A 26,390-nucleotide genomic window follows, 5' to 3' on the forward strand; every position below is an offset into this window, starting at 1 on the left:
ATGGACTGGCATGACCGTATCGACTTGGAAACATGTGCACTGTGTAGGTTTGTAAGATTACCTGGTTTGAAACCCAGAAGGTGCCTAAAACATACTTATGTTAAAATCGGAATCAGGAACGTGATACAAGACAAAATTTTCAAGTTATTCGGTTTGGATCATGAAAATAATGGTGAAGTGATTTCAATATTATCTATGTTTTATTGCCTATTTTTTCGGTCGTTTAATCATACAAGTATTATAAGTATATAAATGTAAGTCGACTGAGCCAGAAAAGTTTAAAATGAAAAACATAATAAACTTTACTAGAAGCAAGATCAGCGTTGATGACACGGCATTCCTAGCTGAACGCTGAACGCTAATGGGTTAAGTAAAATATTATAACGAGGTCAAGTAATAAAGCTTATTTTTTAATTCAACGATATCAGGTTTTATAAACGTTTTGCATCTTTTTACTACCCCACTACCGTGTTTTTACTACCGTGTTCTTGTACGGACCTAACAGCTAACCTAAAATGTTAACTTTTTTGCATGACATCATTCCAATCCTAATTTATCTAGCTCATCTACCTCATTTATGCAGGATCGAATTCGACAACGTTTATGTTGTCTTTGGTTTTTTTCGGAATTACCCATTTGCCAGTGACGCCTCTGTGACACGCCATATCTTATATTTATTTGTTCAATTTTTCGGGTTGTTCAAAGTTAGACGTCGTAACTACGCGTTCGGTTGGTTGTAAATAAGCCGGAACGTTTTAGAAAATGACTCAGATTTTACCGATACGCTTCCAGGAGCATATCCAGGTATTTATTTACTCTCTGACTGGCTGGCTGGCTGGCTGACTGACCAACCGGCCGACTGACTGATTGTTTGATTGATTTATCTCATAGTATTGTATACATGAGAAAAAATCCGATTAGTGGCATCATGTCTTGGGTTTTATTTTTTTGATTAAAAAAATCTAGAATTTAATACTTGTGATTGTTGATTATATTATTCGTGAAAAGTAATATACTATTTTATTTCAGACTCGAACCATGGGCTTCTTAGTAGTTTATTTTTACAATCTGTCATCCTCTCTTGAAGAGAATTTACTTAATATTAAAATTGAAAAATAAAAGGTCCTAACTGAAAGTCAATTTTATTTTTGGTGTTTGTAGAATCAAAGTAAGAAAAGAAAACATATTTCATAATCACATGTCATGCATCGTTTCTATAGAATTTGGGTTAAGGTTGAGTCATTAAAATTTAATGACTCAAATGATTAAAGACATTAAATACTTTTTGAATATCTTATTAAATGAACACATTAAGAAGTATAGTATAATAATTATAAAATAAAACAATAATAAATGTATAAAACATGCATAGTATTATAATTAGACTATACAAATGAACACACTGAGTTTAATATAGTAATTATAAAATAAAACAATAAATGTATAAAACATATGCCATGGTACAATAGGAAAGGAAGGTGTAGGCTGCTAATTTAGACTTCATAAACTTTCTTATTTCCATTCTTATTGTTGTCAGTTGCTGCCTTTTATGTTTTATTCATTAACTTTTTATGACAAGTCAAAAATCAGTCATTGTAATAAAATATGGGCTTAATTTTGACAAAAATTTGTTTAAACTTATAATTGGAGCAAGACTATTATAAAGTTTAGAGTTTTTTTTAAGCTTCATACAAAGTTTTTAAATGTAAAAGTGGTGCACTCCAATAATTTAAAAAATTATTTTTTGTATGATATAATTAAATATTTATAAATTGATAAGGCATGACTGACTTATAAATGATTAACCAAAAGTTTGATTTAACATGAACACAAATTTTTCTATACAAGTTGCAGAATGCTGGAATCAATGCAGCCAACATTGGCTTTAGTACTCTTACAATGGAGTCAGATAAATTTATTTGTGTTCGAGAAAAAGTTGGAGAGACAGCTCAGGTTGTTATCATTGATATGGCAGATATGCAAAATCCTATCAGAAGACCAATTTCAGCTGATTCAGCCATCATGAATCCTGCCAGTAAAGTTATAGCCCTCAAAGGTAAACGAGTGTGATAAGTTGTACTTAAATGTTGTTATTCATAAATTTTAATAGGTCATCCAGAATTTATTTTTGAAATTTTTTTATGTGATATATATATAGACAAATATTCTAAACATTATAATGATTTAGAAATTAATTGTCAGGATGATTTGCATTTAATGATTAAACATGACATTCTGTATTTGTCCTGATTAACATTGTTTGGTGTGCTAAATACCACTTTTGCAGGTTCAGAGCCTTAACTTAATGACCTTCTTTCCAATTTTTAAAATCTTCTGACTTCTACCTTTATCAGCGTCCAACTGGCGCTTACATGTGCTTGAAAGTTTATTGTTATCACTGTGTAATCACTGATTCTAACAAATCTGCTTATGTTGGTTTTATCCTAATTTAGACATTGATGTTTTGGGGGTTATACATTGGAGCTTTTTGGAATAGGCTGTGTGAATGAAGAATATAGAAAAAGCACTAAATTTAAAAATCTTCAACAAATTTTTATCATTATTTTCCAACAGTTTTGTAAAATATAGTTATTTATATAAAACTGTACCATCATTTATATATCTATGCTTGTCTGTAAAGAAAATTTATTACGTAATTGAATGTTTTTGGTCAGAAATGTTATTTTATCATTAGGTCTCATTTTTATACTAATCATAAAATTATGGAATTCAACCAAGTGTAGAACTGAGTGTAAGCATAATGGAATAATTTTAATGACACATTAAAGACTGATATACAAACTGTGATATGAGAGCAAAAAATTTGCTCTTCCAGTGGGAAATGTAAGGAAGTTGAAGAGGACTGAAATGTAGATGTTTAGGTAATGGATGGTATACAGTATGACCATGGAGTATATAAACTCAACAATGGTGCTAGATGAAATGTTGAAGTTTTAAGACCTGGTACGTTAAGGCAGTAGATTCATGTTAAAACAAAACAAAAAGAAGATTTTGAAGCTTGTGGGTTCTTTCTTAATAATACTACCCATCATTGAAGGCATACTTTTTGGATGGATGATTTTCAATAACTTTAATCTCTAAACTTTATTTATGATGATGATTTTTGATTATATGAAAATTCCATTAGTGACAATATTTATTTAATTTTTTATTGTAATAATTTTTACCATAAAAACATTTCACCTTATTGTTATCAAGAAATTATTAATGCAAATTAATGTTGATGACCATTCAACCAGTATGACTATCATTAAAAAGATGAAGTGTTACTATCCGGATATTTTTTTTCCATCATACAGCTGGAAAAACTTTGCAGATATTTAACATTGAAATGAAAAGTAAAGTGAAAGCTCATAACATGACTGAAGATGTCATATTCTGGAAGTGGATCAGTGTCAATACTGTAGCACTGGTGACAGAGGCATCTGTTTATCACTGGAGCATGGAAGGTAAAATTGCTATTTAAATTTATATATTGTTTTTGAAAAGATTTTAGCCATTGCTGTCTACCTGCTTTTGGACCACCCTGTAGTATTTTCAAAAAAATAATGGTGCTAAAAGCTTTCAACATTCAAAATATTGACCCTTCCCCACTTCGGTCTTTGGATCCGCCTTTTATGTTTGGATTACGTCCTACCTCGGGGAATCGGGACTCTGGATGCAAAATGGAGATTGATTTTATGTTTGGATTGTTGTGAATTTTTAAATTAAAAAATGTTTTTTATGTTTGCTTATAATGTAAAAAAATTTGAAGCAAATTCTATTCAGCTTCTAATACTTTTTTTGATTCTTGGATGACCAAAAAATGGAGAAACTTATAACAACTTTTTTTTATGCCCTCTCTTTAAATGCTGCATAGTACCTACTTAATTTGTAGAATATAGCTTTGATAGTCATGGGATTTTATTGTAATTATCGTGAAAAGTCATGAAAAAATTTTCTAGCAAGTGTTAGATAAATCAATTTATGTTTTCCAGGTGTTCAATAGATTATCCTTCTTATCAAGAACTTTTTTTGCTTTGTTTTAAAATTTGTATTAATAGTGTGTTGAATAATTGTTGATTTGTGAAAGAAAATCCAATTTAAGCAATCCGATAAATGGGACCTGGTTAATGAGCTGATGTGCATTTTTTTTAAATTGCTCAAAATGTTATCTAAAACCATTCATCAACCATCAAATTTGTTTATGAGGAGGTTTAATAAATTAAGTAAACTGTTGCTTTATTGGCAGGTGACTCCCAGCCACAGAAGATTTTTGACAGGCATTCAACATTAGCTGGATGTCAAATCATAAACTATCGAACTGACCATAAACAGCAGTGGTTGTTATTGACGGGCATTTCTGCGCAAGTTGGTGATCAGCAGGTTCTTTGCCCTTTCTTGTTAATTAACCTACTAACAAATGTGTTACAAATTCTAGAAAGTTTTTTGCAACGTTCTAATCATTGGCACGTGATGTGTTTGCTATTTTTCTTACAGTGTTTTATTAACACGTGGTGTTTCAACAATTTTGTGGTGCTAGTGGTTGTGGCTTATTTAAAATAGTTTTGATTTTTTGATAATTTTGTCTAATAATATTTCCATTCCGACTTGTGTCTGAGATATTGACTAATTGTGTGTATTTCAATGGTTGTTGATTCTTATATTAACAAAAAACTTTTTTTGCATGTTATATGGTTTTTGGTTAGCCTACTTCTTTGTTCATTTAGATTTAACACAGTTCAGATATTACTATTCTTTTTAAACACTCATTTTGTGAATGTGAACAAAATTTAGTGGTGAAAATCAATTAAACTGTTTTGATGTTTTTCCAAATGTGTCACAAGTTTCACCAAATATTTTTTGTTTGACAATATGTGTGATGCATTGTTTTATGAGTGTTTAAAATGCACTAAGTGTTCTAGATGTCTATGAAAATATTTATGATCTTCTTAATACAATTTGGTTATAAGTAAACATTAATTTATGAGAAATTTATTAAAGTCATAAAACATGAATAGAGATTGTTAATCATTCATTTTTGTCAACAATTACACAACACTATTGCTTACTGACATCCTTCCTCACTTGACTAACTTTCCTTCTCTATGACTTTGCCAACTTCATTTTAGGCATCATTTTAAACATTCTCGTTTGCTGTTTGAATGTGCAATTTTATTTTAATAACATTTGTCATGCCGAGTGTTCTATAGTTTCATCTTGTTTTAGAGGGGAAATTTAACCCTGACTGTTGCTGGAAACTATTATGTTGCTTGAAAAAAAAAATTTATTTGATTAATGTTTATAAAGAATTACATGTGTAACTAAAATTCAGGCGAATAGAGTTGTTGGAGCCATGCAGCTGTACAGTGTTGAGAGGAAGGTCAGTCAACCGATTGAAGGTCACGCAGCAGCTTTTGGACAATTCACGATTCCTGGCAATGCATCACCCTCAACATTGTTCTGCTTTGCTGTTCGTGGAGCTGCTTCTAGCAAGGTCATTTAAAAATAAGTGCTTCTTTCTCACTTAGACTTTTAACATATCGTTAATTAACTTTGTTTTGTGCTCCAAACACACAGTGTCAATGATGATACTCAATATTAATTAAAGGAAATAAGTGAAGGGAATAATTATAATGATGTTTTTATTACAAGGGATATTCTTTTTTTTCTTATGAGCCAGTGTGGCTTTTCTGTGGTGACCACATTGTAGTTTTTTTTGTAAACTAATTTTTTGTTTTGAAACATTGTACAAAGCATTGATCACAAATTAACAACCCTGTCAGCATGACTTATCACGATAATTCATTGTTAACAAAAAGTGTTCTTGCATCTTAAAGAACGTTTTGTAATTTCATTTTATATTAATTTTTATTCAATCTTTATTTTTTCTGATAAGATATCGGGAATGTAAATCATCATTTAACAGTTGCACGTCATTGAAGTTGGCACACCAGCTCAGGGTAATCAACCATTCACTAAAAAAGCTGTTGACATTTTCTTCCCTCCTGAAGCTCAGAATGATTTCCCTGTCGCCATGCAGGTCTCTGTTTATCCAATCACTTGATTAATTTATATTAGTTTGATCATGTTTTCGGATAGTAAGGGCATTATATTATTCCATTATGGTTTTATGTGATGAAATGAATAAATAATTCTTAAATGCAGTGTTGTTATTTCATATTAAAAATTATTACTTTCATTTGTTTGTTTACAACGAATTAATTTATAAACTAATTCATGATATTAGTTGGTTATATGAATAATCTGAACAGATTGGCCAGAAGTACGACATGATCTACCTGATCACCAAATATGGATACATTCATCTGTATGACATGGAGACGGCTACTTGTATCTACATGAATAGGATAAGTGGCGATACGATTTTTGTTACAGCTCCTCATGATGCCTCATCTGGTATCATTGGTGTCAACAGGAAAGGACAGGTTTGCTCTATATTTAAACTTTGTACCACTTAAGGAAATGTTTTTCTAAATTTTTAAGAGTATTAAAATTAAATCTCTTGTTGAATATAACTCAAGTTTTTGGAGTTTTGGAGTGCATCATTGATTCTTATTAATTGATGCACAGTAAAAATTGTATTTTTCAGCTAAAAAATATTGTTGTCTTTGTTATTTTTTTTTACTAATTAACAGTTAAAAAGTGTTAATAAGATTTTTTTTATGGTAAAATTGTAATGTGTAATTGACAATTAAAATAATGTTAGAAGTAGAGATTACTCTGGCGATAATTTTTTCATTCTTTAAAAGCAAAATATTGAATATTGTTGAAACAACTTAGGTCTTATCAGTTAGTGTGGAAGAGGATAATTTGATCCCATACATTACCGGCACCATGCAAAATCCAGATCTGGCGCTAAGAATTGCATCTAGAAACAATTTGCCAGGTATGTCACAAACTTTTTTATTAAACATTGGTTTAATTTTTAAGTCATTGTGGTTTATTTCATTATTAATTACATTACATGAACATGTATTTAAAAAAAGTTAAAAAAAGATTTTTGAAAATTAATATATATGAAAAGATGTGAGTGTGTGTGTGTGTGCGCGCGCGTTTGGGTGTAATGTAAATTTATGAAGGAGTATTTCATTTGTTTACATAAAAGTGTTCTATTCAGATGTTCTACCCTGTTTTCTATCAAACTGTGAACTTTCTTAGCATAAACTATTATTTATTTCTCAGCTTTAACTTTAATCACCATATTTTACAACAATTACTCTTATATAATACAATTACACTCACCAAGTTTTAATTATTAATTTTATTAATTTCTCTCCTTTTTATTCATGAACATAATGCATTCAATTAACATAATTCATAATAGATTTTTTTCATTTAAAAAACTTTGCTTGAGATTTGATGTAACATGCTTTTTGTTAACTAAAATTTATATCAATCATTTTTATTAGAATTCATTCAAATATTTAGTCCTATGAATGTTTAAATTATTTTTATGAAATATATAAATATTTTTTATGATGCTTCCTAGATGCATGTGTGTTGAGCTCCCATTATTTATGTAAATGACGGTAAAAAAGTGAAAAAACTTTATTTGTGTTTATTGGGTTTAATTAATTAATTAAATTAATTATGCGAGCGGATTAGGCGAGCGTTGGAGTTCGAGGTTGAAGGAGTGGTAGGAAGGGGTCGTCTGCGATTGGGATGGAGAGAGCAGGTGGAGAAGGACAGGGTGAAAGCGGGGTTGCGTGATACTGAGGCGAGTGACAGATGTAGATGGCGTCGAGGGGTATTTCGGTTTCATCATAGGTAGCCAAACGGCAACCCCCGATCTTGGGGAAAATGTCGTCTAAACGTGTGTTGTTGTTGTAGAAAAAGCTGGCCATGAATTTACATTGAATGTCTAAAAGTTAATGAATGTTTTGTCAAATTAAAAAGCTCAATTGGTTGAACTGTTAAAGAAGACGGAAGTTTGATAAATAAATGGCAAACATCTTTTTGAGTGTTATTTAATGTTCTTTCTTATGGTAAACTGATTTAATGAAAAATAATATGCCATTGAAAAGGTGCCGAAGATTTGTTTGTTCGCAAATTCAACAGCTTGTTCCAGGGAGGACAGTACAATGAAGCTGCAAAAGTAGCAGCTGGTGCTCCAAAGGTTTTACTTATTTCTTAATTTATGGTTTTGCTATCATTGCTTTTCTATTTGAAGAATTGTTACTTCTTTATTTTCAGTTTATTTCATTCAAGTTAAATTTGTCAGGTTTCAGGTATGCATCATAAATTGTTATGTCTCACCTTTTTTTAATTTTTGATATTTCACTTGGATTTGTTTTTAAAAGCATATAAAAATTTAGGATTAAGACTGTCGAACGTATAATTTGTTAGAAATATTGCATTTTCAGCTTACATAGAGTGGAAAGCTGAAAATGCAGTCAATCAATCAATCCTCGTTTATAGTCTCCATCCGTTATGGGTCAGACTTTTTTTATTCCATTCATCAGTTTATGTCTCCAAGCCGATCTATCCATTGCCTCTGTCTCCTTGAGACCAAGTGCCTTCGAGTTCTCCTGTATGGTCTGCATCCATGACTTTTTTGGGCGACCTCTTGGGCGGGTGCCAGGCACCTGGTTCTCAGTAACAGAAATTATTGTATCGTTTTCGCTTTGCTTCACATGGCCAAACCATCATAGGCGATGACGACAACATGCATCCTTCAACAAGAACAGTCCTGATCGGTTCAGGATCTCGGTTGTATGGATATGGTCCCTTAGGTCAACATGCTGCATCCAACGAATCATCTTCATGTCATTTTGGTGAAGCTGCTGTTCGAGTTTTGTTGTCATCGGCCACGTCTCTGCAACATTAGAACAGAACGTATAGCTGTGTTGTATAGTTCTGTGAGCAGAGGTAGAGGAATGCTACGCCGCATCAGTACCGAGGCAAGAAGGTGCCATCTGCCCCACGCCGCACGTATGCGTCCACGAACGGCGGCATCAGCTGTTCCAGTACAATCCAGCATATCTTCCAAATACTGAAATGAAGTAACAGTTTCGATCCCGGTAATCGTATCCTTATCTGGGCTCCGTCGTCGGGGCATACGAAATCAGTCACTTTTCTCAGTGAGCCGGTAATTTTTGAGCATCATCTGTGACACCACTGCTTCCAACTTTAGCCCCACACACCGAACATGGCCATTAATCAGAGACCACAGGCTCAGCGGTACCACCGATGATCATAGTTTTTGTTTTGTCAAGGTTTACCTTTAGCCTGTATTCCAGACCTCAAACTTTCTGGCTACATCTTGTGCGCCTATGCGCCCGTGTATTCTTGCGTATCCTTGTATGCTATGTGTCTGTGTTTATGTGATGTGGATACCTCTCAATAATACATATGAGAAAATAATCTTGTCTCGAAAATATTTGAGGAAAAAAACTAGAATTTCAAAACAAAAATGAGGTAAAGAGCAAGAAATCCAAATTTTGTTTAAAATTTAAAGAAAAATTACAGTCCAGAATCTTATTATTATTTATGATTCTATGTTAAACATGTACAGGGCATTCTGAGAACACCACAGACCATTCAGAGATTTCAACAGATACCAGCCCAACAAGGTCAAACATCTCCATTGCTGCAGTACTTTGGCATCCTTTTGGACCAAGGTCAATTGAATAAGTATGAATCACTTGAACTGTGTAGACCAGTACTTCAACAGGGTCGGAAACAACTGCTTGAAAAGTGGCTGAAAGAGGATAAGGTTAAGATGTTAATAACTTATAAAAAAAAATTTAAATTAAATATTTTTATTTATTGTATACTGATCAGAACTAGGTCTATGAACCTGAGAAAAACTAGCCAAGTAATTATTAACAATACAACTGGGCTTGCAAATACCAAGAATTTATCATTTGATTAAAATGTAACATTCAAATTTTTCGAGTTATTATCTTCTTTATAGGGTGATCTATCTATCAAAAAAATTTATCAAGATTTTAGTTTTACTAGATGGATATTTTTTCACTTTTCTCTTCCAACCTCTCCTGCTAATTTACACTTCATAATTTTTCATATTTTATATTTTGCTTTGCCAATTAATATTTTATATTTTCATTATTTTTTATTTCATATTATAATTTCAGTTGGAGTGCAGTGAAGAACTTGGTGATTTGGTAAAAGTAGCTGATCCAACTTTAGCTCTATCAGTCTACTTAAGAGCGAATGTGCCCAACAAGGTTTGCTATTTTTTGATTTAATATATTTTGTTTTAATACCAAAATTTACCAATATTTATATACCTAAATATTCTTGAATTTTTATTTTCTACAGTGATACTTAATATAACATAATATGAATGAAGGCTCCTTTTTTATTCAAAAATTTAGGTGATTCAGTGTTTTGCTGAGACAGGCCAGTATCAAAAGATAGTACTGTATGCAAAGAAAGTGGGATATACTCCAGACTACATCTTCTTGTTGAGAAGTATCATGCGAATCAATCCTGAACAAGGTGTTCAATTTGCACAGATGCTAGTGCAAGATGATGAACCCCTTGCTGACATAAATCAGGCTAGTACAAAATTGTTAATTGAGTACAATTCAATTGTCATTTTATCCAATTATTAAAGATTTTTATTAAGATTTGATAAGGAGATCGAGATTGCGGTGGTATGGACATGTGTTGAGAAGGGATGAAAGGGTCGGGATTAGGCGAGCGTTGGAGTTCGAGGTTGAAGGAGTGGTAGGAAGGGATCGTCCGCGATTGGGATGGAGAGAGCAGGTGGAGAAGGACAGGGTGAAAGCGGGGTTGTGTGATACTGAGGGACAGATGTGGATGGCGTCGAGGGGTATTTCGGTTTCATCATAGGTAGCCAAACGGCAACCCCCGATCTCGGGGAAAATGTCGTCTAAACGTGTGTTGTTGTTGTATTAAAGATTTTTATTAAAAAAGTTTATAGCTACAGAAGAGCTTTATAAAAAATGTAACTTTTGTTATTTTTGTCTAATTGAAAAACTAGAATTGTAATAAAATTTTGTCAGTTTCAAGCAAGGTATAGTCCATAAAGTAACGAATATGCCATTATCAATCTTAGTTTTGTTATTCTGAGGTAATTTTTTGATCGATTTAGTTTATTTACTTATATTTGGTAATGACCACAGATTGTAGATGTCTTCATGGAGACAAACATGGTTCAACAATGTACGGCATTTCTCTTGGATGCTTTGAAAAATAATCGACCAGCAGAAGGTCCACTGCAAACAAGATTGTTAGAGATGAACCTGATGTTCGCCCCTCAGGTTTTTCAGTTTTGTTTAAATTAGTTGTTGGTTTGTCATTGTCAATAGATAACTACCTCTCGTTGGCTCTAGATTGATTTCAATTATATTTTAAACTATGGTAAACATTTTAGTTAATTCATTACTTTTTATCTGCTTATAGGTCATCTTTGAATGATTTAAGATCCGCATATCGCACGTAATAGTTATTGCTTTGGCATGTGGGCGCAACGTTGTCTTATAGACTCTAGCAACCAATTTGGCAAGCTTCAGTAGCTCTTTTTTTTGAAAAATTTATTGCAACAAAAGTTTAATTTAGGAGCTCTACAAATAAAAGCAATGTTAATGTCAAAATACAAATGAATAAATAAATGCATAATTAATAAAAAAGAAACGTTGATAACTAAATAAAAACAATGTCGTTGTACATATGTTAAAATCAAAAAGATAAATATACAAAAATTAAAAAAAGGTACTCATAAACCAAATAAAAGCATTGATGATCACTGAAAGTTAAAATTAAAAATGATAAATAATTATTAAAATGAACAATGAACCAAAAGTTAAAATTAAATTGATATATAAATATATAAAAGACCAATGAACATATAATATAATATACACACAAGCATCCTAAAATAAAATTGACATTACAAGTACATGGAAATATAAAATTAGATTAAGGAAAGCAAAATCATTATTTTTGGGCGATGGAATCGCGTCACCCCATTCTTTGAGAAGATTATCTTCTTGATTAGGAACTTCTTTTGAAATTTTATGAAAATTAAGGATTATCATCGACCATGTGAAGAAGGTACACTGGAAACCTTAGCAATTTGTTATAGGTTATCCATGGACGATGAGTTATACTATTAGGTCCAGAAATTAGGATCATTAATTTTATCTGCTTCATTTTTATCTATTATTAATTAGATTGAAAGGAAATCAGGATTGGGTATTTTTTAAGATTTTGTTAAGGTTAAATACAGGCCAAAATTACCACAAATTTTGAAAACTGGCTGACCCTATAGGCTGGTAGTTGCTGAGTGCTGCTGTGACTTCGCAAATAAATTTTAAACATTACTTTCTGTTGAGAAATTTGTAACCAGGAGAACTTCTTCATTTATTCTTTCATGATATCAACAACAAAACAACACATAGGCACGATATATACTCTTTGTTTATCAAATCCGTCATATCCAAACAACAGAATAAATTCGGCTTTTTTAGATTTTGTTAAATACAGGCCAAAGAAACCACAAATTTTGAGAACATGGTGATTGTATGGGTTGATAGTTGCTGAGTGCTGCTGTGACTTCGCAAATAAATTTTAAACATTGCTATCTGTGAAGATATTTGTAACCAGGAGAACTTCTTCACGTATTCTTTCACAATACACAATATATACTTTTTGTTTATATAATTCATCATATGCAAACAGTAGAATAAAATGCATATGTACCTCAAGCAATAGAATTTAATATGCTAATAACAAAAGTTCCGACCACTTTTGCCAAGTTTATAAATCTTACCTGTTTTTCAATTTTCACTTTATGCTCAACCTATAAAAAATTTTCGGTTAATATTATTTGTTTATTCAAGTTCTAAAAAATACATGACAAGAAACAAATTGCGATTGAATTTGAAAACATAAACCGAGCACAATAACGTTTTTTTTTGCTAATTGGCTGTCATCATGATGATTGAATGTTGAATGAATAATCAATTAAAACTAACAATGGGGAAAGGAAACTGAAACGAAAAGTTAATGTAAGTATAAAACAAAAGTGATGTGCTCAACTTGCATATTCTAACACAACTAATTTTTAACGAGTTAATGAGGCTCATTCATTGCCTGAATGACTGCTTAACTGTATGTAGTTCAATAATTTTATTTAAAAACTAAAAATCAGGTGATTGACAATTTCAAGGTTATAAAAACGTCATTTGTAAATAAAGAATAGTTTGTAAAATTTGATAAGCACTTTTCTTTCTTATTATTTCTCCCTTATTATCTCTTTATTACTCCTTATTATTTATCTCTTTTAACAATTTGTCTAAAAACCTCAGCACCTTATTGGTACATAAGAAATTAAATTCTGTGTCACTATTATCACCAAACAGGTTGCGGATGCAATTTTAGGCAATCAAATGTTCACTCATTATGATAGGGCTCATGTAGCCCAACTGTGTGAAAAAGCTGGACTATATATAAAGATATATATATATATATATTATTTATAAGTGGTGTCAGTGCATGTTCTGCAAACAGGTTGAAGCGCAAAGATGAGTTTCTGAAGCGTTTCTTGACAAGTCTGAGGAGAGTAAGTCTAAAAAAAGTGTTGAAGATTAAAATAGCTGGTTTGAAAAATTAGTGCAAGCAGTTGATGCATGCTGATTTGATTTTCGTGAATATGAATGAAAAGGAAAAAATTGTTGGAATTTTTTTGTGCCTGGAGGCGAATAAGAATAAAAAACTACTTATCTAATTTTATGGTATGGAAATTATAGAGAAGGACTCCAGAGAAAATTAAAAAAGAACATTAAACAATAAATTTGTGTTAAAAAATGAACTGTTATTAGATACTACTTTTCAGAGTTCATGGTCATGACTGCTGAGTGTTAGGAATACATCTTCCAAAACACAGGGAATCTTTATGGTTAAAAAAATTGAAAAGTGCAATAAAAAGGTTGGTAGCTGCAGATAGTAGTTGCATGAGGTGAACAAAATAAGATGGTTCATTAGTAACCTAGAAAAAGGGCAAATAAGGAAATGGCAGAAATGTGAGCTGGCAGAGAGTCAGAATACAGATGAAGGTAAAAGTTTATTGATAAGTGGATGACGCTTTATTTGTGAACCTTAAAAAGGTACATGATCATCAAGAGAAGGGTAAGTAAAATTGGCATTTGGAGATGCAGAGTTTTGTAACATTTATAAGAAAACAGTTTGAGTGAACAGTTTGACGTTGGGTAAGTTACAGTTGAGCCTATATTATTTTATCAAAAAAATAGTGGAAGTGGTTTTTGTGGCGATAGGTATCTTAAAAGTTTTTAATTTATGATTTAGTGTAAAAATGTAGTTTAATATGACGCATTATTAAGTTTTAAGCATAGAAATTCATGGATTGATTAATCCAACTAAAAACTGTAGTGCACAAGTCTCCATCATGAAATAAATTTAATCTTCATGTATATTATAATTTCTTTCATTTCATTGTGTACTTTGTTGACATTTTTGGTGAATATAAAACTTTATTATCAAACCTAAGGCTCTGGAACATTACACTGATCTGTATGATATAAAACGAGCAGTTGTGCATACTCATCTGTTGAATCCGGACTGGTTAGTGAATTATTTTGGGTCATTATCCGTGGAGGACTCCCTGGAATGTATTAAAGCAATGCTTCAAGCAAATATACGTCAAAACCTGCAAATTTGTGTGCAAATTGCTACAAAATATCATGAACAACTTACTACCCAAGCTCTAATTGAAATATTTGAATCATTCAAGAGCTTTGAAGGTTTGTTTGTTGTTTATTTAGATCACAAAATTTGTTTTATCTAAAAAATACTCAGTAAAATTTGTGAAAAGCAAAATGCAACAACCCACCAACCCTGCCTTATTGAGGTTGCACAACGTTAATTTTTGATATTGTCAAACGTACTGATTCTATTATTAAAATTAGTTAGAGTAAGGAAAAAACTCAGAACCATCCAAAGCACTAAATGTAATTAAGAAAGATAAATTTAAATGAAATTTAAGTTCATGCAATTAAAGAAAATCTAAATAAACTTAAATTTAAAAAACGGCGGTTTGTATATTGTTTAAATGTGATTGTTATCAACTCCTGCAACGGCAACAACAACAAAAGCCGTTAATATCTGTGAGGAGAAACTTAACAAGCAATCAAGAACGGACCTCAGCCGTTTTAGAACTGGTCAGTGGTACAATAAATGAAAACCATTGCAGGTTTGCAGTGATGCAAATGAATCGGCTCAACACTGTGGGGCCATGGTGGAAATGAAGGACAGGTATGGTCTCGGTGCACAACTGGGAGAATTGAGTGAGCGCCCAATGGAGGCCGCAAAGAGGATGGCAGAAATTCTGGAGAGACTGGGGAAAAAATGATTGGTCGATCAGCGATCAATTACAACAACAACAACAACAGAAGATGTTTACTTAAACACATATCATATAACATCAAATTGCATGAACAAATTTTTTTACCTCAAATTTCTGCTTTAATGTTAGAATGTAACTAACATTACCAATATATCTGTTTCTAGAATTTTGTTTTGTTTAAGTAGGGTTCCAGTCTGCTTGGAAAACTTTGCTGACAATTTTCAAACTATTATACAATGTATTTATTCCCTTTTTTCATAAATTTCCAAAAAATATCAAGACTAAAACAAATATTCAAATCTCTTTGTGTTTTTATAATGTTTTTTAAAGCCACTTGCGAAAATAAAAAAAAAATTTTTACTTTTTGGTTGTAAATTTACTGTAATATTTGTTTCCTCTACTACTTAGAAAACTGGACAACTTGAACTATCATTTAATCATATCTTTAATGTTTAATATAAATTTCATTTGGCATATCTTCTTCCCCACATTGCAGGTCTTTTTTATTTTCTTGGATCTATTGTGAACTTCTCACAAGAAGCGGAAGTACATTTCAAGTATATACAAGCTGCTTGCAAGACAGGTCAAATCAAAGAAGTGGAAAGAATTTGCAGAGAGAGTAATTGCTACAATCCTGAAAGAGTCAAAAACTTTTTGAAGGTTTATCACTTTTTTAGATTTTTTTTTACACTTAATAAGAAACCTATGACAAATAAGAATTAATAATTAATAAAAACTAATAAGAGACAAATAATTTTAAAAATTTATCATTTGCATACAGTAGTATAATTTATGATTTCTTAGAAATAAATTTAAATTGATAATTTTTAGCTTGGGTTCTAGTATTTTTAACATAAGAAAAACAAACAATTTTTGGTTGGATTAAGGTCATTGATATTTTGATATCTATCAGTGAAACCATAACAGGAAAATATTGACGTGCAGTTTGCTATGTTGTATTGAAAAATATCTTTGTAATGCCACATGCTCAGCTGAAATTCTTGTCAAAATTGGCTTCAGAAAGACATCTGATTTTTTTAAAATATTGGATATAGTGGAAAAAATCCAAGATATAACTGTTCATTTCTAAATTTAAAATTATGAAAAATAGTTAATTCAAGCTATTTTTGAAAAAATAATTTAGCATCACCTGTCTTCAACTGACAGTGAATTAGTCTTATTAGAGAAGCATTAACATTTAACTATGAATATAATATATAATAAGTTCTCAATTTTCAAAATCATTATCTGTGATGAGTTACATACATACATAGTATTATTTTATAAGAATTTAAATATTTTTTTTTGTTGAGTTATTTTCTCTAACAGTTTATAAAGAGATATTCAAATTTTTTCAATTGAAACAGGAGGCAAAATTGACAGACCAACTGCCACTGATAATCGTTTGCGATCGATTTGATTATGTCCATGATCTTGTGTTATACTTGTATCGTAATGGGCTCCAGAAATACATTGAAATTTATGTTCAAAAGGTTTGTCATTCTGTGTAACTTAACCTTATATATATATATATATATATATATATATATATATAATCAACGGTGAGGTTTCTATGATTATTCTTAAATAATTTTACTTAAAAATTTTAAAATTAAAAAATATTCTGGTCAAATGTTATTTGCATAAATCAACTGTTTGTTGTAATATGTTATGCCAGAAAATGTGAACCATTTTTATTCCAGTTTTCACAAGCACCTCCATTATTTTTATAATGGTCTGTTGGCATTTAAAATATTGTTTAATCATTCAACTCCACAAGTTATATTATATAAGTTTTAGTTGTCAGTTTTATCTCTTTGTAACGTTTGTAACTCTAGTTTGTGTAGAAAAAACTTTGCATTGAGTTGACGTAACTTTTTAACATAAAATCAATGAATCTGTTTTGGTTGGCTAATTAAGGCAAATACGAGTCATGGCAGAATTCACAAGGTAACCTTGTTAAGGTTGATTGTAAAGATAATGTGGACATGTATTCTCTGATTAGGTAAATCCATCAAGGTTGCCTGTTGTCGTCGGTGGTCTACTTGACGTCGACTGCTCAGAAGATGCTATAAAGCAGCTAATACTTGTTGTAAAAGGACAATTTTCAATCGATGAATTGGTTGCTGAGGTTGAAAAGCGAAATAGGTTGGTTATTATTCAAATTAATTGTTTTATCATGCTCTCTTATAAATTTCAAAACAAATAAGTAGCTATATGCATGAGTATCATCATCATCATCTGCTGTCTGCCAGCCCTGGGCGGCAATATTTAGTCACAAAGAGCCTCCATCTTTTTCTATCTTTTGCCATTTTTCAGCTTTTACGATGTTTGTGTTTTTATTTTGAAGTCTTCTTTGATGTTGTCAGTCCAAGTCTTTTTAGGCCGAACTCTTTTTTTCTTACCCTGTACATGGTTGAATAAGGCCCTATATTTCTCTAAGTTCATCCTGTTTACATGTCCAAACCAAGTTAATCTCACCTATATATATATATTTATATATGAAAATGATTTAAGGCCTATCTGCATGATGATAAATTTTATAGCGACAGTTTCATTAAATTTTTATGATGAACTTGGATAATAATTCTATTTTCAATAAATTGAACAATTTCTAGACAATTCCAGTAAGGAAAATTGGAAAGACAAACTTTAAATTGATTAATGCCAACAATTCGGTAGAATTCATACAATACTGTATAAGGTTATAAGTTATAAAATATGGTCTTCTTTCAACTTATATTTATATAGCAACTGTTACCCCATAGAATTAAGCCATATGTTAATTAAGGATAAAATTAACTGTAATTTAATTTTTGGATAATGTCGGTAACTTTAGAAATTTTGCAAGATATAAACATTATATGATTTAACCATGACAAATAATCCATAATCACGAAACCTAAAAATATATTTTCATACACCCGTTCAAAATTGTTATTGTGAATTTTAATTGAAATTTTTAAATTATTAGATAATTTTAGAACCAAAAATCATGTAAATCCTTTTTTTTATAATTGATATTCAAATCATTCAATTTGAACCAATGGCTGATTTTTCCACCTCCGTGTTGAAAGTATCGAAAACAGCATCGATGTTCTTTCCTGAATTTGTCATCGCCATCAGCGAACAATATACTTTTAAGTACTTCACTGAGAGAGTATTCCACAAATACCAAAAGAAAACAATTTTCTTAACAACAATTGTGATTAATATCAAATCAAATGCCTTGCTAAGATCTAAAAGTAGCCCATTAGTTAACGACTTATCCTCTATGTTAAATTATATATATATATATATATATATATATATATATATATATATATATATATATATACGTATACACATATACAGAAGCAAATAAATATTTGTTACCTGAAATTATTCCTTAATTATCTACGCACGATATGGAGTGAACGTTTATGCCTGTTTGTATTAAATTTTACATAAAAATATTCAATTTTCATTATATTTGTCAATTTTAATGACTGAATCAAAATGCTGTGCTAGCTTTTAAGTATTACTTGCATAACACAGAACATTAGTTTTATTTATTTTTTTGTACAACTAATATGAGACGTCTATTGTTTGTTATGTTTGTAAAATTTGGGAGACTGTATTCCCCTTAACCTTCGGCCTTAACTATGAATATTTATGGTTTAATAGAATTTACAAATTTTTTAGTTTTATGAAATTATTTGACTGTAAAATCCATTTTGTTTAAAGGCTGAAGTTGCTTTTGCCTTGGCTGGAAACTCGCATTCATGAAGGAAGCATTGAACCTGCCACTCACAATGCTTTGGCAAAAATATACATTGACAGCAACAACAACCCCGAGAGGTGGTTTGATTTCATTTTTTTGTGTCAAAGTCAGTCCTCACCCAAAATATGGGATCTGCTATTTTGTAGAATTGAATTTAATTAGAACGCGTGGAGTTTATTCAGTTTGTTGTTTTGTATGTTGCCAATAAAACTTCCTATTTAATGTTTCATTAAATTTGTAAAATTTTGAGATCAAGATATCTAAAACTTTTGGGTCAAAAAATTCAAAATTTTATCTTATATTGTAGCAAAAATTGTTTAGGAATTATATCGAGTGTCAAAAAAATGATAGAACTGTTTTTAAAAGTTGAAATATTATTTAACGTTCACTATACAAAATTAAAAAATTATTTCTTATTTATTTATTTTTATTGTTGAAAGATTCTTGCGTGAGAATCAGTACTACGACAGCAAGGTTGTTGGCAAATACTGTGAAAAGAGGGACCCGCATTTGGCGTGCGTTGCCTATGAAAGAGGATCTTGCGATATGGAGCTCATCAATGTTATTCACCTCATTTGTTCACATTATATATTCTATTTAATTTTAACAATGTTTGATTAAGCATAACTGACGAAATTCTAATTATCCCTTTAAAATATCTTGCAATATTGATTTAAAAATAAAGGTTTGTAACGAGAATTCATTGTTCAAAAGCGAGGCTCGTTATTTGGTCCGCAGAAGAGACCCTGATCTCTGGGCTCATGTTCTAAATGAAGAAAATGAATACAGGAGCCAGCTCATTGATCAGGTTTTTTTAAAATTATTATTTATCATTCTTTGGTAGACAAACATTAAAAACGTGTACAAAAAACAAAAGATTTGAGGATTTATTTTGCCTCATTATTTTTGTTGTAATAGACTATTTTGTTATTGTGTTATCCAGTTTGATAAATTAAAAATCATCTAAATTTTTGTAATATTGTTTTATTATGTCAACGTTTTAAATATGGTCATTATTTATTGAAAAACCTTTTTAAACATTTACGCTAGGTGGTACAGACAGCTCTGTCAGAAACACAAGACCCTGAAGACATTTCAGTTACAGTGAAAGCATTCATGACTGCTGATCTGCCCAATGAACTCATAGAACTGCTTGAGAAGATTGTCCTGGACAACTCTATGTTCAGTGATCACAGGCATGAATTTTCTTTATTATTTTTTAAACCTTTTGCTTTTCTATATGTAAGATTTAGTAGAATGTAAATACAAAATTTTTATCTTTCTAATTTACATTGATACAATTTAGTTGATAGATGCAAACTGTTATATTTACGACCCAACTTGGTTTACAAACTCTGATAAAAAATAATTTAATTTAAAATTTCTGAACTATATTAATTATGGTTACTTGATTTTGTAGAAATCTGCAGAATTTGTTGATCTTGACAGCCATCAAAGCTGATCGAACTAGGGTGATGGAGTATATAAACAGATTGGATAACTATGATGCTCCAGACATTGCCAACATTGCTATTAGTAATGAACTGTTTGAAGAGGCTTTTGCCATTTTCAAGAAGTTTGAAGTTAACGCTTCAGCAATACAAGTGATTTCATCTTTTTTATTTATTTAAAACTTATTTTTTTTATTTATTTAAAACTTATTTTCAATAAAAGCTGTTATTTACATTATTAAAAAATTTTCCTATACTTTATTTTATATGACTATTCCAGGGTATTTTTATTTGTTTAAAATTTCGTTAATAATTTGATTCAATTAATTTTACGTGGCAGGTTTTAATAAACAACATTAAAAACTTGGATCGGGCTTATGAATTTGCTGAAAAGTGCAATGAGGCAGCCGTGTGGAGCCAGCTTGCTCGTGCTCAACTGAACAGTGGAATGGTGAAAGAGGCCATTGATTCCTACATCAAGGCTGATGATCCAACTCAGTACATGGAAGTTGTTTCTGTTGCCAGCAAGAGCAGTCAGTTGATTGTTTAATATATCGTTTTTCATTTTAAAGATGAAGATTATAAATTTTAAAGATGCAAAATTTTTTTAACCTGGAAACTTTTTAAATATTTTTTTAGTCAACAGAATTCTGGTGTCGTATTTTTAATTTCAAATTGACTGACTTGTTTAGCATCATTTTATTAACTAAATTATACAAACAAAAGACAACTGGGAAGACCTTGTCAAGTATCTGCAAATGGCTCGAAAAAAGGCTCGCGAAACATATATAGAAACAGAACTGGTTTTTGCTTATGCCATGACTAACAGGCTAGCAGATTTAGAAGAGTTCATATCTGGTCCCAACCACGCATCTATCACTCAAGTGAGTTTAATGTTATCGTACAAAGTACATTTCAACATTTAGTTTCTAAGTTTAGTTTCTTTCAATACGTTTATCAACTTTAATTAGGCTGTTTGTGTTTTGCATAAAAATTAAAATAGCTGAACCGAAGGAAATTAATGCATAACAATTATTATAACCAAAGAATCAACATGAATGTAATAGCAAATAATTGTGATAGTGTTAAATGGTTATAACTAAGGTATGAAATAAAAGTTATAAAGTTGAAAATTTTATTTTGTATTGTTAGTATTGTATTTCCTATCATTGCTTTGCTCTATGCTAATTTTTGTTTCAATATTGGTTTTTGATTTAATTACGGTTGTAAAATAATAATAAATAACTAGAAGATTTAATGTTTACATTTACAATCCTTAATTGGCAGGTCGCAGATCGCTGTTTTGATAACAAGATGTATGAAGCTGCTAAATTACTGTATAATAATGTTTCCAACTTTGCCCGATTAGCAATCACTTTGGTTCATCTTGGTGAGTATCAGGGAGCTGTTGACAGTGCTCGCAAGGCCAACAGTACAAAAACTTGGAAAGAAGTTTGTTCCTGCTTGTTTCTCTATTCTTTACATTTAATAAATAAAATCATAATGAGGACCCATTAGAGTCCCAAAGTAATAATATCGTTTAAACGTTCGAACAAAGGTATGCTTTGCCTGCTTGGATAACGAAGAGTTCAGACTCGCCCAAATGTGCGGCCTGCATATTGTTGTGCACGCAGATGAACTGGAGGAACTTATCAACTACTACCAGGACCGTGGCTACTTTGAAGAGCTCATATCACTCCTTGAGGCTGCTCTAGGTTGGTTAATCGTCTTGAATTCAATAATCAAATTGTACTGCTGATGAATGATTCCTCTCTTCTCAACAGAATACAGAATTTGAAACAACTATACAATAACTTCAATAACTATGATTAGCCTCAATAAATTTTTTCCAAAAAACTCTTGTCATTTAAAAATAAACTCATTGAAATTTTTTAATACACAGATTACCTTGATATTGATTTTCATTTTCAGGTCTCGAAAGAGCACACATGGGCATATTCACTGAACTAGCAATACTGTATTCCAAATATAAGCCACAAAAGATGAGAGAACATTTAGAATTGTTTTGGTCTAGAGTCAACATACCCAAGGTTCATATTTTTTTACTGTTGATTTGTAAAAAGTTTAAACTTAAATATCATTGCTCTTCTCACATGAATGTAGAAGCACGCAACTGCAAATTGATTCACTGTTCTTGTTTGCAGGTTTTGAGAGCAGCAGATCAAGCTCACTTGTGGTCTGAGTTGGTCTTTTTGTATGACAAATATGAAGAGTATGACAATGCAATAATTACTATGATGAACCACCCAACTGATGCTTGGAAGGAATCACATTTCAAAGATATTATCACAAAGGTTTTTATATTATTATTATTATTAGAATGATTTTCCTGTAAAAACAATATTTCACGTCAGGGCATTTATTTTTAAATTAATTTGAACTATCTTACCAGGTGGCTAACATTGAGCTGTATTACAGAGCCCTACAATTCTATTTGGACTACAAGCCCCTGCTTCTCAATGATTTGTTGCTAGTTCTCACACCTCGCATGGATCACACCAGAGCAGTCAGTTTTTTCAAAAAAGCTGGTCATATAGCATTAGTGAAACCCTATTTAAGGGCAGTTCAAAACAACAACAACAAAGCTGTCAATGAAGCACTCAACAATCTTCTTATTGAGGTGCCTTTCATAATTCTTTTTACATCTTTGTTCATTCTGTCAGTAATATGTGATAAAAAATAACAGAAAATTAAATACCTAACTCGAAAAAGTTAAAAATCGAATGTTCACAATAGAAAAAATGTAAATGTTTTAAAAGCTTCCAAACATTTTGCTGTAAATAATAAAAATCTCAGTGATTATTTGATTTAGATTGATTAGTTTTTGAGAAAACGTTGGGGTTGGCTTTTTTTAATGTGTATGTTTTGTTATAGTTTTGTTGGAAAGTATAACAATTATAAATTTATTCCCACAAAATATTAAAAGCCCTCAAATCATTGTTTTTCTGGTCTAATCTCATTGATTCTGATTTGATCAACTTCACATTTATTTTTTTTGTTTAATTTTATTGAAAAGATTAAGAATGCTTAGATAGGAACATGGAAGCAATTTCTTTTAATAGTTTACTACATCGTAATAAAATTGGAATAACTATGAGAACTTACTTAAAAAAATAAAGACTAATTAATTTTACTAAGGAATGCATCGATATCTTTTGGTTTATTTTTTTCTTTTCGTGGTTTAAGATAATAATATATTATAATAATGAATGATGAGCTCAAACTAAAAGAAATAAGTTAAGAAATTTTTTCGAGTATCTATCCATTTTTTGGGTTCTTTAAGTTTCTTTTATTATCATCATTAGGAAGAAGATTACCAAGGATTGCGAGCTTCCATTGAAGCTTTTGACAACTTTGATAACATTGGTTTGGCACAAAGATTGGAGAAACATGAACTAATAGAATTTCGACGCATTGGAGCTTATCTTTATAAAGGTAACAACCGCTGGAAGCAATCTGTGGATCTTTGCAAGAAAGATAAACTCTTTAAGGTTAACCTTTAATGGTTTATTTATTAAAAACAACCTTATACCATATTTTCAGAATTATAAATTATTTATATTTTGCCCACAATCAAACAGGATGCCATGTTGTATGCCTGTGAATCCCGAAATGCAGATATTGCAGAAGAATTGTTGTCATGGTTCCTTGAAGACAAAAATTATGAATGTTTTGCCGCATGTCTCTTCCAATGTTACGATCTACTTCACCCTGACGTCATATTGGAACTAGCTTGGAGACACAATATTGTTGATTTTGCTATGCCATACCTCATACAAGTCATGAGGGAATACACTACCAAGGTACTTTTTAGTTGCCCTTTGCACGACATGCTTCTCTTATGAATATTGTATTTGAAAGTTATTATTGATTGATTGACTGGTTGAGGATTTTTGTTTTACAATAAATTTTTGAACAAAGTGATCTTCAAAGCAATGAGATGCTGCTTGAATTCTCGTTTCTTTTGATGATTGTTTCTTCTGCCATTTCACACTGAGAGTTTTTCCACCAAAGTCAAATTTTTAATACTGGAATTTTTTTGACAGTATCATCACTGTTAAGCATGTGCACCTTACTATTTTGTCCCATGTTATTCCTCAACAAAATTTAGTTTTAACTTTATTCTAGCAATTCCAATTTTATGGCCTAAGTTAGTTCCTTTGCCAAAAGTAGTGGATCCATTCTCTTTTCCTTATCTTCTTTGTCGATTCGCTTTAAGGATGCATTATATATTTTGCATATCCAAATTGGATTGCTTTTTTTGTCTCCTCATTGACCAACTCAAATTGTGGTCTGGAAATAGTATATTTGTTGAAATAAGATACCAAGTTTCATTTTTTGTTATTTGCACTTTTTTCTGTGTAGTTTCTAAATTTTTCTTTGTCTCTGATGCGCATTGTGCATCCATCTTTCGAATTAAAGGTAGTTTTTTAAATTTACGTTTTAATTTTTAAATTTACGTTCTTTTCCCTAAATTTTTTGTCAGACCTTTCAAAATTTGTAATTCCTACTTGATTCTGTTTCAGGTGGATAAGTTGGAGCAAGCTGATGCTGTCCGTTCTGAAGAAGAGCAAAAAGCTACTGATAAACCTCTTGTTCTCAGTAAATATTGATTGTGGTATTCACATTGTATTTTGTTTATATTCTCCTATTGAGATTATTGCTATTTTGTAATTTTCAGATTCTTATCTCTTTCTTCAACTCATTCGTTTAATAACAGCTTGCGCTAAATATTTCTTTTTTATATTCAAATTACCAGACGAACCACAGCTGATGATAACAGCTGGTCCAAGCGTGATACCAGGACAAGTATATGGAGCTCCGGGCCCAATATATCCAGGTGCTTATGGAATGCCTGGATATGGCATGCCTCCAATGTAATTCAAATATCACAAAATGTCTCACTAGGAGTATGCGTGCTGATATATTGTCAACAATGCTGTGTGAATGGCGAAACCGAAATGATGGTAGTAGCGTTTAGTGCTACAACAACGATATATAATTGTTAACATCAAAGTTTTATTGTGAAATTATAAATTTACTTTGCCGTTGTAATAACAAATATTGATATATATATATATATATATATATATATATATATATATATATATATATAGTTTAATTTACCTTTCCGTGTTATTTATTCCAAAACATTTGTTACAATTATTTATTTAACTTGTTAATTGAATTTATTTGTTTATAATCATATATTGTTGAATTTTGTTTCATAAATGATGAAAATTAATTTTTGGTGTTTATTATCGATATATTTTTTATTGGAATTTTTTTTTATTTGTAAGATTTTTGTTTACATCTGTTTTTTCCAGTTTTTGTAACAAATCAGCTATAGTTACGCTACATGTTATCATTTCTATTATAATTAATTTCTATTATATGCAAATAAAATGAAATTTTAATAAGTAGTAGTTGGATTGATTAATAATTTATCACATTTAATGTCTGATATTGAATTATATTAAAATGGAATAACTAATTTTTTTGATTTTCGTTATAAATTGTTAACTGTTCACATCTTTTTTGACGTCGGATATGTAACTTTAACTTTTCAAGCACGAACTTTCTATTAATGTCAAGAAGAAATTGTAACTATGTTTCCAGTCACAGGCGTGTTTCAACAGGGTGGTTGTTAAAAAAATATAAAAACATGGTTTAATCCACGAAGATCGAATTGGCTCGTATACAATATAGGCGATTGGCGTTTTCCGGTGCGCCAAGTAGGGTTACAGCTCGAGTAGGCCGTCACCTAAGAACCTGA

General features: G+C 30.9%; 1 protein-coding gene across 1 annotated transcript; it reads left to right on the forward strand.

The window, feature by feature from the left end:
- Positions 1-26,390, forward strand: HELRODRAFT_189807 (hypothetical protein; the record flags this gene model as incomplete). The annotated part of the gene is made up of 38 exons (XM_009032331.1): positions 1-143; positions 584-704; positions 1,849-2,056; positions 3,321-3,470; positions 4,253-4,386; positions 5,336-5,497; positions 5,930-6,043; positions 6,276-6,449; positions 6,805-6,910; positions 8,049-8,140; positions 9,539-9,739; positions 10,122-10,214; positions 10,365-10,583; positions 11,139-11,276; positions 13,380-13,444; positions 13,528-13,579; positions 13,904-13,945; positions 14,525-14,777; positions 15,876-16,039; positions 16,747-16,872; positions 17,385-17,527; positions 19,106-19,219; positions 19,583-19,703; positions 19,828-19,950; positions 20,193-20,384; positions 20,573-20,746; positions 20,934-21,126; positions 21,320-21,477; positions 21,881-22,049; positions 22,156-22,308; positions 22,526-22,644; positions 22,759-22,908; positions 23,007-23,234; positions 23,920-24,105; positions 24,196-24,417; positions 25,141-25,216; positions 25,374-25,491; positions 26,324-26,390. The coding sequence occupies 38 exons, from the start codon at positions 1-3 to the stop codon at positions 26,388-26,390; spliced, it is 5,463 nt and encodes a 1,820-aa protein (XP_009030579.1).

The sequence above is a fragment of the Helobdella robusta genome (assembly GCF_000326865.2).
Source record: "Helobdella robusta unplaced genomic scaffold HELROscaffold_8, whole genome shotgun sequence".
Lineage (NCBI taxonomy): Eukaryota > Metazoa > Annelida > Clitellata > Rhynchobdellida > Glossiphoniidae > Helobdella > Helobdella robusta.